This window comes from Danio rerio, chromosome 13 (assembly GCF_049306965.1).
Source record: "Danio rerio strain Tuebingen ecotype United States chromosome 13, GRCz12tu, whole genome shotgun sequence".
In the NCBI taxonomy this organism is placed as follows: Eukaryota; Metazoa; Chordata; class Actinopteri; order Cypriniformes; family Danionidae; genus Danio; species Danio rerio.
Genome location: NC_133188.1, coordinates 10,282,298 through 10,302,489, shown reverse-complemented (window position 1 = coordinate 10,302,489; position 20,192 = coordinate 10,282,298). Strand labels below are relative to the sequence as shown.

Below are 20,192 nucleotides of genomic sequence, written 5' to 3'. Positions count from 1 at the left end.
CCTAAGACAACCACTGTCATAGAACCAGGAAGAAGGAAGGTGGGATAGCCCCCAAAAAGATACCATTTCAAATCAGTCGCAGAATTTTCCCTAGAAAACCATGGGGCTCTGCAAGTGGACGTTTGAAGTGGTTGTCTTGACGGCTGTTTTTAGTTCGTTTATACCAGTTCGAGCAGATGAACACGAGCACAAGGTAAGATAAACTGCGGGCCGAGAAGCCCTGTGTTCGGTATGTGTATTCTCGAGAGACGCTGGATATTGTTCGGGTTGCAGTGTCAAGAGTAAAGAACGGAAATAAACTCATAACAACTGACATGCTAACTGATTTAACTGCTCTGTGTCTAGGTTAGAAATGCTTACGTTAAACACATCAGAAGCTACGCGGCTAGCCTAGCATCAGCTATCTCATTACATTATGTTGGCAAACAGCAGCGGCTCTGTTCGCAGTCATTTTTGCATGAACCATATCAAGTGTAATAATATTTTAACATAGCCTCTCGATGTGTTGGTGTACTGTTTGTTTTAGTTGTGTATGTATGAATGAGGTTACTCTTCTGTCGGCTAACCGCCGTTAGCTAAAATATGTCCGTCTGTACATACACACATCCGGTTCGTCCACACTTTTATTAAAATTATTCAATGCGAAACAATATACACGTAAATTAAAAGCAGCTATGGTTGCAGGAATGCTGCTTCAGAAATACTGTGATGGGATGTCAGTATTGTCTTGATGACAAGTTGTTTATTATGCATTTTACAATACTAAATTGTGTGTAAGTAAATCATAACAACTTATTTGAGCTAACAATAATTGTTATTTTAAAATGGTGGGTACCTTTACAATCAAAGAGCAATTGATTCATCAATTTGGCACTACAACACATGTATATCTTATTTGTAGTGTGCAGTCTTACAGTCACAATAACAGTGTTTGCTTTGGGAATTGTATGTCTGTATAGACAAAATAAATTATTTTCTTCTAAATGCTATCGATTTATATGTTAATTTGAACACGTTCTGCATTTAATGTTTAATATTTAAATTTAAAAAAATCAATATAATGGTTTTTATCAAAATGTCATTTTTAGTTTTTTTCTGGTGAAAACAGCAAAAATGTATGGCCATACACTCAAAACGCTCCACAATCATGAGGGAGGGGGGGGTCTCTCCACACCACCACCAGTGTGCAGCATTCACTTGGATGATGCGACGGCTGCCACAGGACAACGGCGCCAGTGCGCTCACCACACACCAGCTATTGGTAGACAATGATAGAACCAATTTGGTGGATGGGGAAGATTGGGAGGCCATGATCATTAGGGCCGGTAGAGGGACTTTGGCCAGGACACCGGGGTTACACCCCTGCACTTTCACGAGAAGTGCCATGAGATTTTTAAAGACCACAGAGAGTCAGGACCTCGGTTTAACGTCTCATCTGAAAGACGGCGCCCACTGACAGTGTGGTATTACTGGGGCATTAGGACTCACACAGACTGCAGGTTGAGTGCCCCCGGCTGGCCTCACTAACCAGTTCCAACAGCCACCTTGTTTTCCCAAGTGGTCTTCCATCCAGGTACTAACCAGGCTCAGCCCTGCTTAGCTTCAGTGAGTAACTGGTCTTGGGCTGCAGGGTGAAATGGCTACCGGTGGCATCAAAAACTGGAAAAGTAATTTCTTTGTGTGTTTGTGTTTCAATGACAGGATTGTTAAAACTATCCCTGTTGAGATGAATGTGCAAAAACAACATTAAAAACGTTATACCTGCCATGCCAGTAGTTGATTTTACTTTTGACAATACATAAGTAAAATACATACTTGCTTACTTAAAATCCCCTAATTAACATTGTTTCTTTGTTTTTAACATTTTTGACATGCCTGTAGATTGAACGTAATACTTGTGCATGTGACATCATTGTTTTTACAAAATCAAAAACAGTAGAGCAAATTTGTTTGCAAAAGTTTGTCTTCAGATTGCTGTTGTTGTGTAAACATTTAAGGTTTTCGACGCATCATTACTTTCATTTTTCGTACTTTTTCAGTAATCTGGTAAACTACATCACAATAAGAAAGAAAACACAATACTTGTTTCATTGTGACTTCGAGTTCTCTAAGTCTGTGTCAGAACACAATAAGCCTTTTACTTGGACTATATTTTTACAAGTCAATCTGCAGCTACTGTACGTTTCCATCCTCCTATTTTTAAAACGGTTGATGGAAACGGCAAGATGTGCCTAAATTGTAAAATGTGCATAACTGAGTAGGATAAACTTTTTATTAGATAAGAAAAGATGTGCTTAAACTACAATGGAAACCCTTTTATTAAATAAATTCCAGTAGGCGAATTAAATGGTCATGTGATTTTGTTGTAAGAGATCATGTGATGATAAAAATGTGTGTGAATAGACAAACCAGCAGGCTGAGCACATTGTAAAACATCTCATATGTTGTTTTGGTCATTCTTAAACCGCTTAACCATTTCACTGTACGTGTATTTTATATTGTTAATATCACACCTTCAGACGCCACCTTTGTGCCTGCATACTGTCTTCTGAGGCGCAAGTCATTTAATAAATGAAGAAAAGATTCATGCAGCTTCTCCTACCGCAGCAAATTGCATTTCTACTGTTGGTATTTGGCTCCAGTTAATCAGGAAGTGATGATTTTGTTCTCTTTGACTTGTTGGATGGAAACACTGCTTTATGAGCACATCTTTATGTGCAAAACTGGAATATCGCTTAAAAGTTAATTAGCATTTTTGGGGGGAAGCATAGATAATGTCTTTCTGTGGTTCTGACCTAAAGATTCTTACCAAACAAATCTTTATTTTAGACATTTACAGTTGTATTCTCAATTTTTTGAACGAAAAATAAAAACCATCAGCGGTACAGCACATGACAGTTTAATTCTAGATTTAGAATATTTACAGTTTGCACTCTTTCCCCATGACAGTTTTTTTTTACTCTACCATGATCTCTTTGGTAATCTGTAATGATGAATTATAGTTCGTAAAATCAGCTATGTTGCCATATATACGCCATCCCACATCGCTAGAGGTGTAGGTATTTCTAGTGGCAAATGGGTCCCTTTGTGTTCAAACCAGTGTCGATGTGAAGTGAATGCTTCAGAGTGTGGGAGACAGTGTTTAGGGTTTCATTTATACAGACGTGCAGTTGTGATCTCTTCCACTTATTTTCATGTTAATTTTATTTAGACCATTGCATCCAGTGATACGAGTGTTGCGTTACTCGTTATAATTGTTCTCTACACACACGTAGGTTTATGTAACACTACCTGAATTACAGGTTCAAGCCCTGCCTGCCTTACTGCATTTTTTGTCATTTTTAATTCAAAGGATTTAAAAAATAGTTCACTAAAAAGTGTGATAAATTATTGACCCTTACTGACAATCTAAATCTAAAGGGCTTTCTTTTTTTTTCTTTTTCTTTTTTTTGGTGGAAACAAAAAAAGAAGATATTTTGGGTAATTTCTCAGTGGCTTTTATTTGCCTCCATACTATGGAAATCAGTCATTCAGTCAGTATTCTTTGAAAATTCATTCTTGTATTCCTCAGAAGAATCTCAGTCTTACAAGTTGAAACAGCATGATTATGAATTATATTAGTGTATAATTAATAGCAGATTTTTATTTTATTTATTATTATAACTTTCAGTATTCATCCATTCTCCATTCCACTCCATAATAAATTAAATTTCATTTATAGCAGTTAATGGTGTTAACTATTGTGATGTATTGTCTGTCTTTCATTGTTATTGTCTTCTGTTTAGTTCATTATGTGTTATAACATTTCTCAAACATACAACAGAGTACTAATAATAACCCTTGAAGGATGTCATTCATTATTCTCCTAATATATAAAATTAGAGCAGATTTAACACCTCTTTCATACAGTAAACCCCTCAATTCAGTGCCAAACATTTGGAGTGCGAAAAGATGCTGGTTTGGAACGTTATGGCTAGTATCCAATCACATCTCTCATATTTACATGCTTTTGGACCATAACAAAAACTGCATGTTTCAGCTTTTAAAGGGACAATGTGAAATAGTGATGTCAATATGTCATTTGGAAAGAAAAAGAGTTTTATTCTTATTTTTATATTTTGAAAACTCCAAAATATACAATGAGGAAGAGCAAAAGTGCTGCATTCCTCCAGTGAATGACACTGTTACCACAAATAAGGACGTTAACTCAAAGTTTAGGAGTTAGAGTGTGTATAGATGGTGTTTGAATAAACCCAGGATTAATTGTTAACTTGTGGTTTATTATAAGCAGTTTAAAATAAGAGGGTGATTGCACAATATTTTGTGTACCATGGGGTTTAGAATGACAGTGAGTTAACTTTTAAAGTGTGAATAGTCATGAAATCCTAAATGAAATGTAATATTGGACAAATGACTTGATGCTTTTTTTTCTAGAAGCCATATTAGTTTATTTGATCGTTATTTAGTTTGGGATTTGGTTGCATTACATCAATGTGCATTATATCAGTGGCCCGATTATGAAATGTCTTTCCTGCCAGCTAAATGTTATCATCTTGAATCAAAAATGGGTTTGAGCCTGGATGGCATTGTGTGTGTGCGTAATTTGTTCAGATATTATTACATTTTGCTCTTTTCAGGGAATTGTTCAGAAGTAAAATGGAGACAAATTTAGTTTCTTTTAAATGGTGACATCTGACGTTGAATAATAATCACAAAGAAGTAGATTCTGATATTAGAAATGGATGCTAAGACTGTTTCTTTCTCCTACAGTACACAGATAAAGAAGAGGTGGTTTTATGGATGAATACAGTGGGCCCTTATCACAACCGACAGGAGACCTATAAGTACTTCTCCCTACCGTTCTGTGTGGGAACGAAAAAAACTATTAGTCATTATCATGAGACATTAGGAGAGGCGCTACAGGGGGTTGAATTGGAGTTCAGCGGTCTGGACATCAAGTTCAAAGGTATGGTCACACATTAATGTCACTAACATGCTAACCAGTTCAAACGAAGCTTATCGACATCCATAAGCATTGAATAGTGCGACTATGTAAATTCCATTTTCTTGTTCATTTGAGTTTGGTTCGTAAAATATTATCATAATAGAGTAGTATTGCTTTTGTGAATGCATTGTGGATTTGTCTTGCAGAGGAGGTGTTGCAGACGACATACTGTGACATTGAACTAGACAAACCTAAAAGAGATGCATTTGTCTATGCCATCAAGAACCACTACTGGTACCAAATGTACATAGATGACCTTCCCATCTGGGGTGAGTAACTGCGAACACAGAGTTATTGACAAGTCTGTTCTTTTCTAAGTGTACAAAGCCAAAGCTCTGGTTTATTTCAGTGGATACCTTTTAAAGTTTTTTTTTGTTTGTTTTGTGTGGTTTTATCGAGTAAACATTCAGTCACGTTTACTGTTGCTTTGCAAATTTAAGCAGATTTCACTTATGTTTTGGTTAAGGTCCGCATGTTTACCCTGTTGACAATGGACCCGTTTAAATCTGAAACAGAGCTTGAATATTACCTTGAATATTACTAATAGGATAATTAATCAAGTAATAGGCTTTTATTATACTTTCACTTTCCATTTTATTTTTATGTATTTTTGTTAGCATTCTTTGAATGTTTTTCTTGGATAATTTCAGATCGTTGGCAAATAAACATTTTTGATTTTTCATTTGTTAGCTTTTTGGGGTTTTATTTATTTTTTGCTCATTGTTTTTATTTTAACTAAACTCAGTTTGAAATTGAGTAGCTGTGAATGGGAGAATGTAATTTTCAGGCAAAATTACAAAATATCTTCGGACAATTTTTTTTAGACAGCAAAAGGACTAGATGAGGTCTTTGTGGGTGATACTAATATATGTTTGGAATCCAGCAGTTTGCAACTTTAATCATGTTTAAAGATTAACCTGATCTTCGGCTATCTATTGTTCTTGTATGTAGAGACTTTCTATTGTACTTTTGCCTTGGCTGAAAATGCAGTTGACACAATTTTTAAAGTCCTAATGGACGTGTTGATCAGTATGTTTTTAGTTCAGGGGTGTCCAAACCTGTTCTTGGAGCTCCAGTCATCATTAAACAAACCTGAACCAGCTAATCAAGGCCGTCAGGATTACTAGTCTGCATTTGAAAGCTGAAATATGCTTCAGGCAGCATATGAATACAGGAAGGCAACATGACACGTCTGAATCCAATGATCGTGTCAACATTTATACAGAGATGCATTCATCAGATTTTTAAAGAAAGCATAGCTTTGTCCTCTGCTGTCTGATATCCCTCATTTTTTTTGCTTTGTTGTGAAAGCTTGGCTAAAAAATTAAGATGGCATCTGAAACTTGCAGTTTTGGTTCGTTTGTGTTTAAATGTGCTTTTGGCCAACTTTCCCCAACTTGAATGTCATTTCTAGTAAGACATTATTGATGTTGGTCTTCAAAACTGATTTATTTCAAAGTACTTATTTAATCAGCATAGCAGGGTACCTTCATGCACAAATGCTTCCTGCCAAGTCATGTCCTGATAGGCTGCCCTGGAAATGATCAAGAAAGAATTTTGGAGGTGGATGTAGTGGAAATCTGCAGAATGGTTCTCACAATTGAACCTATCTAAAGGCTGATTTAAGGCTGATTTCTACTTCTGCGTCAAGCGCACGCGTATGCTATGGCGCAGCCTACGTGTCGACGCATAGCCCCTCGCCGTGGCCGTCGGCGTCACTGACGTGCACCTCTCAAAAAATGTATCGCAAGCTCTGTGATTGGTCAACTTGGTAGCGCTGATGAATGTGTGCGGAGGTGAGAGCCGAATCTGTGGATTCCAGTGAAGGAGCTCCGGATGGAGACTGCTGTTTTGTGTTGACCTTATGATTAAAGTTGTTGCACGTCCGCCGGTTCTTGCCTCAAAATTAGCGAATTTGAGCCACTTGTACATTTAAGGAAGCGTTCATAAAAAACAAAACAACAGCGAAGGAACTCGACACTGAGAAATATCAACATCTACTGCCAACTAGCTTTTCGGAAGTTTATTGCAGACCAACAGAAACAGCGCGCAGAGGTATAAATGCACAGCTACACGCGTTGCATGCGCCGTGGGTCACTTGACGCAGAAGTATAAACCAGGTTTAAGGAGTATTGTTTTCCATTATGCTACATTTGACAATGCTGAGATGTTGCTCTGAGATGGTGTCCATGTGTCATTACAAATGCCCTGTGAGGAGCATCACTGTGAATAAAAGAAGTGTTTTTAAAAATCCAAAGAGAAGGTTTGAAAGAAGCTGCATTAGTTTGTGCACTGTTTCCTAGCTTGTACGGCCTGTACAGCCTGTTTAAGATCAGGTTAAGTAGTTTCCTGATGCTTAATGTAGCTTCTCTGTTAACTCAGGGGTTTTAACCCAGAGTTTGTGATTTGCCTTTGGACTGCATTCAGCTGAAATTGTGACGTTAAGCAAACAGACAGGCAAGTTACCATAGCAACATACCCGATTTAAACCAACCCACATTCTTGAGCCCAAAAACTCAGTTTGCTTAAACTAAACGTGAACTTGATCAGTGTAAAACCCATCCAGCCTTAGGTGAATAAAACCATTCATAAACAAGACCCTTCATGCCATTAAGTTTAACAAGGCATTCAACATTTGATACTGATGTAGCTTTAACAATCTTTGTAATGGAGGAATTGAATATTATTTTTTTCAAACTTCAGTCATAATTTAAGCTCATGGTATTTATAATTTGTAAAATTTCTTACCCTGTTCCAACCCATCCTCCATCAGACCAACCCATCCTCCATCAGACCAATGAGTGTTTCCTCCCAGTCAGTCAGGATATGGTTATGTCAGCTTAGCAGCAAATGCCCTGAGCATGTCCATTCCCTGCCTGAGTGACTCAAGTCAACAGTCATGATGGTGTAGCCACTGGCACAAAAATTATTTTGAAAAGTTCCATTATGAGTGAATGTTTTGGAAGCTTACCATCAACTGACTGTTTTTTTAATGCTCTTGTACCTCAGATAACGCATTTTTAATCTTTACCTAAAACACAAAAAGTACAGCTTTCAGTGCCTGGAAGGAAAAACTGATTTTATTGAAGTATTTAGAATATGTTTTTTTTTCCATGGAACATTTTGACAAATAGTTATTAATATATTATTCTAATGAAATATATTTTTGGTTCTTTTTTTTTCTCAGTCTTAGTTTTGATCCTTCATTTAAAATATAATCCTTATACATAGTTTTTTTCTTGACAAATTGAAAATGTTTTTACTTGATTTTTAATGGTTTTACTTGCCTTTTGCAATTTATTCATTATGTGTATTGTAATAAAGTAGGCGAAACAATATTTAAACAAAATAATGTATGCCAGATGTATTTGTTATGATTTGACTGCTTTGTAAAGCATGAGGTTGTGATAGTGGTTATTTTTGAGGCTGAGAAAGCTATCAGTGAGTTTAAAAGATTTCATTATATTTTAAACTTTATTTGCTTGTTTATTTATACAAATTTTAGTGATTTAAGAATAAGCATTTTGCCTTCATTTAATTATTATAATTTTTTAAAAGGAATTGTTGGTGAAGCTGATGAGAATGGAGAGGACTATTACCTTTGGACTTACAAAAAGCTGGAGATTGGACATAATGGGAACAGAATTGTGGATGTTAACCTGACCAGTGAGGGCAAGGTCAAGCTTGTTCCAAACACGAGAATTCCCATGTCATACTCTGTGAGTGAAGTTTTCCTGACCTTCATAAACATGCAATTCTGTGCTAATAATGGGTAAATTGAACTATAAAATGAATATGAAAGCTTAATATTGTGTGAAATGCATCAGTGCTTCTTGACACCGTTAGCCTCTTTCTCATGCACATGTGATATTAAATTATTTGTGATCATCCCCACAGGTCAAGTGGAAGAAATCTGATGTGAAATTTGAGGATAGATTTGACAAATACCTTGATCCATCTTTCTTTCAACACAGAGTAAGTCTTAAAAAATGTTTTGCTATTTCTTTCTAAGGGAATATAAAACGTTCTGAATTGTATATTAAATCCATTTGTGTGTGTGTGATTTATGCACATAACAGATTCACTGGTTCTCAATATTCAACTCATTCATGATGGTGATTTTCCTGGTGGGCCTTGTTTCAATGATCCTGATGAGAACATTAAGGAAAGACTATGCCAGATACAGCAAAGAGGAGGAAATGGATGACATGGTGAACATTTTTTGTATTCTGAAACAAATCTGTTTTTAAAAATCCTTTCAGCTTTTTTTTTCTGACACATTGGTAATAATAGACCAGTAGTAGTTTTAATTATGTGTATGTAAATAAGGGAGTCTGCCAAACTAAAGGAGTCTGTCTGAACAAAATATCACACAATAGGAAGTGCTGAATGGAGCGCTTGTAGTAAAATCAGGTCAACAATCTGAGATGAAAATTTTATCTATGATTTTTAAATTAATTGTTTTACCAACTTCGAATGTGAGGACAGAATAACTCTGTGTACAGTATCCCTCATCAAATTAAATATTCACTTGTATAGCGCTACAGTAAATATATATATTTACTCGGGGGAGTTGCAGTGTTACACTAATAAAAAATTAAAGAAAAATTGTCTTCTATCAACGAACAAAGCCTTACTTGGAGTCATAAAGTCACAAGTCTGATTTTAATTCATTGAGAGAAGCTGACTGGGGAATAAAATCTTTAAGTTAACCTGTAAATGAATACTTCTCAAAAACGCACAAACAAAAAAAGATATAAGCATTAGCTTAGCTTGAAGGAGTTTGAAAAATCATTAAAATCCTATATTGCCCATTCCTACTATATTTAACAAGTGTCCAAATAAACGAAAAATGTGAAATCCTTAAAATTATTGAAGTATTTATGTTTATTTATTACATTTTTCATAGATTTTTTTGGAAAAAATATATGGTGAAATATATAAATTCTCAGAAATAAAATTACCCATACAGTGAAATAGAATTTAGTAGAGATGCTCCGATCAGGATTTTTGCAGCTGATACAGAGCACCGATACTTTGTCGTGGTGAACGGCCGATACTGAGTACCAGTTTTAATGCTTCAAGCTTTATAATGCCTCAAATCACATTTTCCATCCAAGTATGACACTTAAGTGGAGATCTTGCCTTACCTTAGTGAATAAATTAAGGATGTTGCATATAATCCCTTTAACACATTTCTTTTTACCATTTAGGTGTAAACATATTATGGCCAGAAGCAGCTTTACAGAAAATAACATAACACAGATATAAAAATTGATGTAAAATTGATGATATAAAAAGTGCATGTGTGTCTTCCTCTGCTTGTAAAATCCTAAACGAATACCTGTTATTTGTTCATAAAATCGGCCTGATTGGCGAGTTTCGATCGAGTCATTAAATGTGATTATCGGCTGATGCCAATCTTCAGTTGATCGATCAGAGCATCTCTAGAATTTCGGTCACACCTACCACCCATAATTTGTTGTATCCATGTTGATTTACAACCTCACAATGTTTACAGCTCTGTAATTTAATCCTAAATTTTTCTTTCCAGGGTTGAAATCTCTCTGAATTTAACCTGTATTCTGTTTTCTTCTACTTCTTTTTTTTCTTTTAAATCTCTCTATCAGGATCGTGATCTTGGTGATGAATATGGCTGGAAGCAGGTTCACGGGGATGTGTTCAGGCCATCCAGTCACCCGCTGATCTTCTCCTCCCTCATTGGCTCTGGCTGTCAAATTTTTTCAGTTTCCCTTATAGTCATCATTTTGGCCATGATTGAGGACTTGTATACAGAGTAAGTTTCACCTATGATTAATAGGACAATTCTAAATGAACTAGCTATACCCTTGTATTATTTAATTATCATTTACAGGGCTGAATTAAAAATGAAATAATGTGTAGCCGCAATAAACATTTGGAAATATGGAAATAGGGACTGTAAGGGATAAAAACAATCTGTTGAAAAATGTTCTTGATAATATTGGTTTCATTAATAAAATCTCATGCTTTTGTAGGAGAGGGTCCATGTTGAGTACAGCCATATTTGTTTATGCTGCCACGTCTCCAGTCAATGGCTACTTTGGTGGAAGCCTATATGCAAAACAAGGAGGTATGCAAACTAAAACATGTAACATCTGCTTAAAGGAAAGCTCCAAATATATTTACAATGAGTTAGTAAATATGTAGCTAGTTATATTTAGGTCCAGATAGAATCTAGATTCAAATCAAAGTACTATCAATTTTTTAATATGTCAGATGGTGTTATTTATATATTACTCACTAGTTTTATTTATGCTGCATAATGATTAAACTGATAATCCCAATTAATTTCCTCCAAATGATTTTTCATTTGAATTCTTTCGCTTTTACATACACAAGTTAGTAGTCTGGCAGGTTAAATGCTTTTTTGCTTCTATTTATTACAATTTCATCATTTAACATACTATATAATGTTAAAACTAATTAATCTCAAGTGCTGAAGCAGAGACATTCTTAATATTAATATCCTTTAAATGAGCCCTTTGAAGCTGTTCCAGTCAATCCAGTCAAATGTTAGGGATGAAAGTATCCTGTTGTTTCTTTACCTGCTATTTTTTTTTTATTTGTTTTTTTTTTTGCAGGGAGGAGATGGATAAAGCAGATGTTCATTGGAGCCTTCCTGATTCCTGCAATGGTGTGTGGTACAGCGTTCTTCATCAACTTCATCGCCATCTACTACCATGCCTCAAGAGCAATCCCATTCGGCACTATGGTGAGTTGGGAAAGAGTCATTTAGTTTAAATCTTAATGTTAATGTGGACAGTTTGATTTGTTTGTTGCATGCTAGTGGTGTTTTATAGTTCATAGTCCTTTTGGAAGTCATTTACACCATGGTTTAAATACCTGTATTATGCAATTGAAAGTTCCTCATTTTGCATTGACTGCTCTGATTATGTTTAAATCCATCCTGACAAAAAATAAATAAAAAATACAACGCTCAAATATTCTAATGATAAACACTGCTGAAGCGTCTCTTTTCTCTGTTCTAGCATTCTCTATGTGCCAGGTTTACGAATGCTCATTGCAATTATTCGTTTGTTTCATAAACATCTAAAAAAGGTTCTACACGGGAGTCGCTGTCCATTTGGGAAGTGCTGAAATATAACCTAAATGGAGTCGCATCCAAACGTTTAACCTTTAATCGTCATTTCAGGTGTATTAGCAATCAAAATTAAATTAAGCACCTACTGACAGGTTGAGGCACTGGCAAAATGTTTGAACAATCTTTTTTACCATTTTTGTTTTCAATGTAAGATGTGTATTTCTTTTCCAACCCTGCTCTTTTAATTACTTAGTTGATATAATAATTATATTAAAAGAGTAATAAAGTGTTCAATAGAAATACAATCAAATCCTTTATTTATAATCACACTACACCTGAATAAAGTTAAAGGTGTAATCTGATGGTTGTCCTGCAGGTGACCTTATAACCCTCTCTTCAAACACATAGGGCTTTAACGACTTAAGCCTGATTTATACTTCTGCATCAAGTGCCCGGTGTAACCCATGGCGCATGCAACGTGTGTGGCTGTGCATTTATTCTTCTGCGCGCTGTCTCTGTTGTTCTGCATTAACACTTCCGAAACGCTAGTTGGCAGTGAGGTGTAAATGTTCTTCTGTGTCGAGTTTCTTCGCTGCTTTTTTTGCTTTTCCTGAACACTTCCGGGATGTACTAGTGGCTCAAACTCGCTCATTTTGAGGCAGGAACCGGCAGACGTGCAACAACTTTAACTGAGGTAAACACAAAATAAAACTTTCTATCCGGAACTCTTTCACGGGACTCCACACTTGTAAACACTCGCTTCTTCGGGGTCGCGCCATTCACGCGGCTCTCGGTCCCGCCCAGACTCGTCAGCGCTACCAAGCTGACCAATCACAGAGCTTGCGCTATGCGTCGTTGCGACGTGTAGTTACATATTTTGAGAGGTGCACATCAGCGATGGCCACGGCGAAGGGCTATGCGTCAGCGCCGTAGCATACGCCGGCGTTTGACGCAGAATTATAAATCAGCCTTAAGAGGATGTTCAAGTGCTACTTAAAGGGATAGTTCACCCAAAAATTACAATTCTGGGGTTACTTACTCACCCTTTACTGGTTTGACTTTCCTCTGTTGAACACAAAAGAAGCTGTGTAAACCTGTAACCATTGCCTTCTATAGTCCTTGTTTTTCCTACTATGGAAGTGAATGGTTCCAGGTTTTCAGCTTTTGTGTAACGGAGATTATCACTTGTTTGCGGGCATCCTGTAGTGTCTGTGCATTTGTGGGAGACTACCGAAACTTCCGGGATGTCTGTTGAATGATCTCCCGCACTACTCATAATTCTTTCTTCATATTAGTTTACATTTACATTTAGTCATTTAGCAGACGCTTTTATCCAAAGCGATAGCCGTATGCCTATTACATATCCATAAAACACTGATATAACCAGGCGCGGATCATTTTGTTTTCTCACTTCAATCGATCCGCTCCAGAGTTTGTTTCAATCGAGCCGAGACCATCTCATTCAAGCGATCTTGGAGCGATTGTTTTGGCGCGGATCCAATCGCAATTGCTGGTTTCACATATGCCAATCAAACCGCGCTAACTGGGCAAACGAGACAGGTTCCGAAACAAAAGTGTAGGTATGAAAGCACCCTAAGGCCAGACATACAATTAATTTTATGATCTACTTACCCAGCCCTGGGGACTCCTTTATAAAACTTTGCATAGAAACCTTCCTACAAGTGATGTCAGAATAAGTAATTATTTTTGTTTAATACTGACTATGCTCTTATGATTTCAAGTGAATATTTAAGGCAGATATGTTTACTAATAGTTTACTTATATGCGCACATTCTCCTGTTAAGTTTGTATTTTTATAAATCATAAATTTGGTGTGGGATGTGCAAGCCCTTGTTCTTTGTAAATGCAAGCAAAAGTGGATTTGCTTTCATATCATAAAATCAAAAGTTACAAACGTAAATGGGTTTGTACAGGAGGGTTGAAATGACTGACTTGTTTCAGACAGTTGACCAATTTATGATGTACTTTAATCTATAAATTGATACTGCCCTTTTAAAGTTAACTGACGGCTCGGTTGCACACAAAAATTAATTTAATATCTGACTAAGCATAATAGGAGCTATTTAAAGTGTGTATAGCTCTGCACAGTACTGTATGCAATGTATTTGTTGAAATGTGATGTTTCTCATTTGTTTGATTAGGTTGCGGTGTGCTGCATCTGCTTATTTGTAATTCTACCTCTGAACCTGGTGGGGACGATCCTGGGCAGAAACCTCTCCGGACAGCCCAACTTTCCTTGTAGAGTCAATGCTGTACCCAGACCCATCCCAGAAAAGAAATGGTATATACACTTCACAGATTGCCTAAAACCTGCTTAGTTGTCTTTTAGGGGTGTAATGATTGACAAAATCCACAGTTTACTTCGATGTGTGTCTCCCTCGTCATCAAAGCAGATGACCCGCTTCATTCCAGACGTCTTTCAGGGATGTAATTGTTTGGCTACTGTGTATATAACATAACGAAATTGTGCAGTCCTATAATGTGACTAAGTCGCTAACAATATGCAAGACTATGAAATCGCTTTGCGTGCACGGCTGTGAACTTTTTCCGCACTCACATTTGCATGTCACGACCACATGCGCTCTATGTACACAACAAATACAGCTGCAGGACTCACATTTGTTATTATTCTCTGCTTATCATCTGTCCTTATGTCTTCATTAATCCAGTGCTATAACCTAGCACCACAAATATAATACCTGAAAGTGTCAAGGTTAGATGATACTACAAATTTATAAAGATATATTTTATAAATAATTAAAACTAGGCTATTGAAAACCGACTAAGCCGAAGGAAAGTGATGTACTCTTACTAACGGTGTTTGATTATTTTTTTGAGGGTGGAATGTTAAAGTATATTAGGCTACTCAATTCAACTGTACTTAATATTTTTACAGTTCGAATTGTTGACTCACTAGTAGTTTATTTATCAGGGTGGAATAAAGAGTCAACTAAATAACAGGGGAAGTTATATTCTGTTGACACAAGACCATTAACCGAATTAAGTGTTGCCATCTAGCAGCGTTGTGTGGATCTGTCCTGACATTGAGGTACAAAGTATAAACATATTAAATACCGAAGTCACAATAGGGTATATGCCGAGCTAGTGCAGTTCCCATGCTGATACACTTCTGGTGACCTGTTATTGTGAACTTTTTACCATTTTATACGGTTCCTTATACAGCATCGATGTTGTAATGTCATTAAAATACATTCAGTTAAATAAACTTTAGCATTTATTTAGTTGCTCAAGCGTAAAACGAGGCAAAAAGCTGTTTACTCGCACGCGCCCGTCAGAATCAGCAGGCTAACGCAGAAGCTCCATTGAATATACTGGGGTAAAATAAATGCTCATATTATAAAGATATGGCGGGGGAAATGTAATTTAATGCAGTGCTTCTTGTACAATCTGAGACCCACTTTAAATCGGATATCACTCAACTTGTGGAGATCGCTGATTTTTAAAGAAAACAGACCTTAAACGCACCGGATTTTGCATTGGCATTCACTACGCCGGAAGCGCTTAACCCAGGTTACTGGCAAATTAAAAGTCCTATTAGCATGCTTCGGCATATACCCCATTAAACTGCTAAACATTTAAACTGATAAAACAAAAATGTAAAAAAATCTTAAATTGTGTGGCCAATATCAAATTTATATAATGAATGATGGTAACACTTTATTTTGATGGTCCATTTGAGTATTAGTAGACTGTCTGCTTAATGTGTCGATATGCTCCTTCAACAGACATTTAACTGACTATAAGAAACTTTGCAAGTATGTCAACTTGCACTAACCCTAACTCCAACCTAACAGTCTACTTATAATCTAATGAGAGTTAATTGGCACGTAGATGCAATGTAACTTAAATTCAACAAACAGATCATCAAATTAAAGTTTGACCAGAATATTGTATTTATTTTTTATGGAATTATGATTATTAATTATTTAAGAACACACACACACACAAGTATAGCTAGTTCAACACAACACTGCAGAAGCTTTCTCAGATGTACACAGCTGGATTTTTGGAAAGTACTTGCGCACCGAACCAAAAGTCTTGTACCAAACAATTCAATGTGACTCTGTGTAGTGTTGCATGATTATTGGCTTTTATGTTTGTCCAGGTTTTTAAAAAAAAAAATTCTGAGCATAATTACCTAATGCTCAAAGAAGTGATCTGAATATAAATACTTTATAAATGCAGAAATTGATAGTTAAAGCCTAACAAATCAATCTTTCTCTGATTGACAGGTTTATGGAGCCAGCAGTTATCGTGTGTTTAGGTGGCATCCTTCCATTCGGCTCGATATTCATTGAAATGTAAGTCTGCAGACTTGTTCTGGATATATATATATATATATATATATATATATATATATATATATATATATATATRTGTATATATATATATATATATATATGTATATATATATATATATACATGTATGTATATATATGTCTGAAATATCTGTAAGATTAAAAAGCGCCTCATGTCTCCCTTTAGGTACTTCATTTTCACATCTTTCTGGGCCTACAAGATTTACTATGTGTATGGATTTATGATGCTGGTGCTGGTGATCCTGTGCATCGTTACTGTCTGCGTCACCATTGTCTGCACCTACTTCCTTCTCAATGCAGAAGACTACAGATGGTAAAGGCGTATTGTCTTTGGAAATGTTGTTTTGCTCGTGCATTTTAATTTAGTTTCTACATCTTTCCTTCCAAGGGGATTTGGAATCAGACCACAGGGGCGTTTAAAATGTGTTGTTGAGACATGTGCATCATAGCCAGATGACATCATGACAGTAATGTATGATTAATGTTATTTTCATTTTTGTGTCATTCAGGCAGTGGACAAGCTTTCTCTCTGCAGCGTCAACAGCAGTTTATGTTTACATGTACTCCTTCTACTACTATTTCTTCAAAACAAAGTGAGTTTGTTTTGTTTACTAATGTTGTTATATATATGAATGCTTTACATTTTAAAAACACTAATTTATTTATCCTAAGTCTCTCAACTTGTGTAAATTCCTTTTATCAAAAGTTTAAAAAAAAAAAAGATGTTTGCTCCTTGTATACACAGACACACACACACAAACACACACACACTTACAAGATGTTAAAAACTTCCTATATTAACCCGTCTGGATCCTTATTTTGTCTAATGCAAATAGCTTAGTTTTTGCTGAAATATTTTTATTTATTTGACTTCATATATTTACATTCATCAATTTTACACTAAGTACAAAATAAATATATACTTGGGAACTTCAAGAGAAAAAATAAAACCCATTAAAATGGCAAAAAGTCATACATTCTTTGCTAACAGGCTTCATGTTGTTGGCAAGCACTGCAGGCCAAATGAATTAAGAATGATGTAATTATAATTATGTGGGTGTGCTGGAGTAAATACGTGTTTTTGTATGTATGTTTTTTTTATATTGCGAAATTTGAATGTTGTTCTGAATGTAGTGGGCACATGTTTAATGTTATTAATGATGTACATTGAAGGGCATAATAAATTGGACTGGAATGTAGCCTACAGTATATGTGTCTGCGTTTGACGCATGTCGTCCGGTTGTCTTTGCAATGAGTTTGTAACTGCATTTTCTGATTACCATTGAAACAGTCTTAAAGGAGATTGGTGTCTCACTGATCTTTGCATACCTGCAGTAGCTCTGGCAAAGTACATTTTTAAACACAAGTAGGGCTCAAGCAACAACCACTTCAGATTACTTCAGATTCTGCTGCTGATTTGATATATGTAATTGAACCGTGACTTCTGCAAGCAGTTTTTGAGATTTCAGGATTCACCCATTTATTTAGATTGGACTTTGTCTCGGATGAGTGCCAAGTGAACTGACAAGTGACAAGTTTTTTTTTACACTGACAGTGCAAAATATATACCCGTCTTATCTTATTCTGAATTTATCCACATAAGTTATAACTACATATCATTAATTGATTTCTGAATTTTTTCCCCAGGATGTATGGCTTATTCCAGACGTCATTCTACTTTGGCTACATGGCTGTGTTCAGCACTGCTCTGGGAATCATGTGTGGTGAGTACAAGAAAAGCTCCTCTTAAATCAAATGCTCCTACATGGGAATGCAGCGTTATGAACACAACACCTCTCCTTTTCGTTATCAGGAGCGGTGGGTTACATGGGAACAAGTGCCTTTGTGAGGAAGATCTACACAAATGTGAAAATCGACTAAAACTCTGCAGAGACGCAGCAGAAGAGCCGACACTTCCTCCCGATCGAAACGGGCACAAAGTCTCCATTTATTTTGCAAGATGAGATTGTGGTATCTTGTACAAAATCTAGTTTTCCATTTTCTCAATGAATTAAACGTTGCGGCATGATGCATACACAAGGGTAAACCGAGAGGTTAAATAAACAGGACTTTTAATTTTTTTTCCCTTTTTTTTTTTAATCGTTGATTTTTTTTTTTTTTTTCCCTCCAGAGGAAACGCAGGCAGATAAAAGGGGAAAGAAAGTACACCACAGCATTGCTCTTATTTCTTAGAAAGTCAATCCCACCCAAAACAACCATTGAACAGATCTTTATTGATGGAATGGTCTAGCTCTCTTCAGTGAAGAGGCCAAAGCGTATTGAGAGCCTTTGTTCTATTATATGAGAATATTTTGGAGAGTGGGGTTTACGTCCATCCTCTTGCTTGTCTGTTTTGTATTACAGAGTCGCCATTGTTGTGGTATCGTTTTACGCGCTTGCAAATCACACCAAAAACACAATGTGGTTTAAAATTCCAAAATATTTAATTTCTTCGTTTTTTTTTTCCATAGATAAATTGATACGAAACGATGCGAAGCGTCCAGGTTTAGCTTTAGCGGGTGCTGTCCTGTCGCTTGGTACATCAGATACAGTTCGCTATCCACGGGAGAATTTAGTGAGACGATCTGAGATAGTTTTTATGGCTTGTGTGACGTGATGTTTCCTTTTTTCCAGTTTAGTCTTATGTTGTCGTTTGGGTTTGAATGAAGTCTGCTGGTAAAGATAATATATGGAGGGGGTGGCCATGTATATAACCTTAATAATGTAACTGTAGATGTAGATCTCAAATGTATTTTGGTTGTACAGATTTATTAAAGGGTGTCTTTTCTTTCTTTTATGGACAGTCTAAGGTTTAAGGTTTGTTTGTTACTTTATTTGAAGGTTGGGGTGGCACATTTGGTTACATCTTGCCTGATATTGCATGGATTATTCACCAAATTATATGATCCGATTCTGTTTGTTTGTTTTTAATAAGAGTTCCACTTGGTCTTTTTTTAGGTGACCCCCATCACTACCCTTGTTCATTTGCATCTTGTAGGACGGTCTCAAAAATAAGTGCTTTGTTGACTTTGTGCTGCTCATAGAGGAGATAGTCATCAGCTTTTTTTATTATGATTTGTTTCAGGTTTTTTTTTTAAAGAGTTGAAAGGCTATTCGTTGTCTTGGACGGCCGATTCTCTCATGCTTATTTTTGTATCCATGATCTGAACCAAAATTGTGAATGTCAAGACACAATTTAGGCACACATGCTAAATCTCTGCAGACATACTGTACAAAGTGAAGTTCTTGTACACTTTGCTCGATGTTTTTCATGGTTGCTAAGTGCAGACACACTTAGACCAAGCTGTTGTTCTTATTTTTCTTATGTTCCATTGTGTAAATACAGTATGTAACTAAAAAAAAAAACGTTTGAGAAGTGGCAAAGCCTTTTTCTAAACCTCATTCCTCCCAATTTAAAAAAACAATTGATTTCTGGTTCTTCATGTCATGTTCCATGTGAAGTCTGAAGAGACATTTTAAACACAATATTAACTTGCTGTAAAGGAGAAAAAAGAAATAAACATTGTTTTTGAGGTTATGTAGGCATGGTTTATATATGAAGGAACAGTTGTTGTAATTAAAGCTTTCTGCTGGAGGAGAGCAGAGTCGGAGCAGAGTCATTGAATGGGAACGACAAGAATCACACACTCTCAGTATGTAAAACTGATTGCACTTTTCAATAGAATAAACTAATGGTGGGATGGCTGCTTCATATGTCTTCAACATAGTGTGTTTGTCAACA

General features: G+C 36.1%; 1 protein-coding gene across 2 annotated transcripts; it reads left to right on the top strand.

Annotated features, from left to right (window-relative positions):
- Nucleotides 1-3: 3 nt before the first annotated feature.
- On the top strand, nucleotides 4-19,988 carry tm9sf3 (transmembrane 9 superfamily member 3). 2 transcript variants are annotated; one of them, NM_213389.1, is given in 15 exon segments: nucleotides 4-193; nucleotides 4,771-4,966; nucleotides 5,152-5,274; nucleotides 8,564-8,724; nucleotides 8,903-8,980; nucleotides 9,085-9,216; nucleotides 10,636-10,802; nucleotides 11,023-11,117; nucleotides 11,629-11,759; nucleotides 14,252-14,391; nucleotides 16,364-16,432; nucleotides 16,617-16,763; nucleotides 16,960-17,043; nucleotides 18,098-18,174; nucleotides 18,264-18,530. In NM_213389.1, coding segments are annotated over 15 exon segments (1,761 nt in total). In that variant the 5' UTR covers nucleotides 4-100; the 3' UTR covers nucleotides 18,332-18,530.
- The last annotated feature ends 204 nt before the right edge of the window (nucleotides 19,989-20,192 follow it).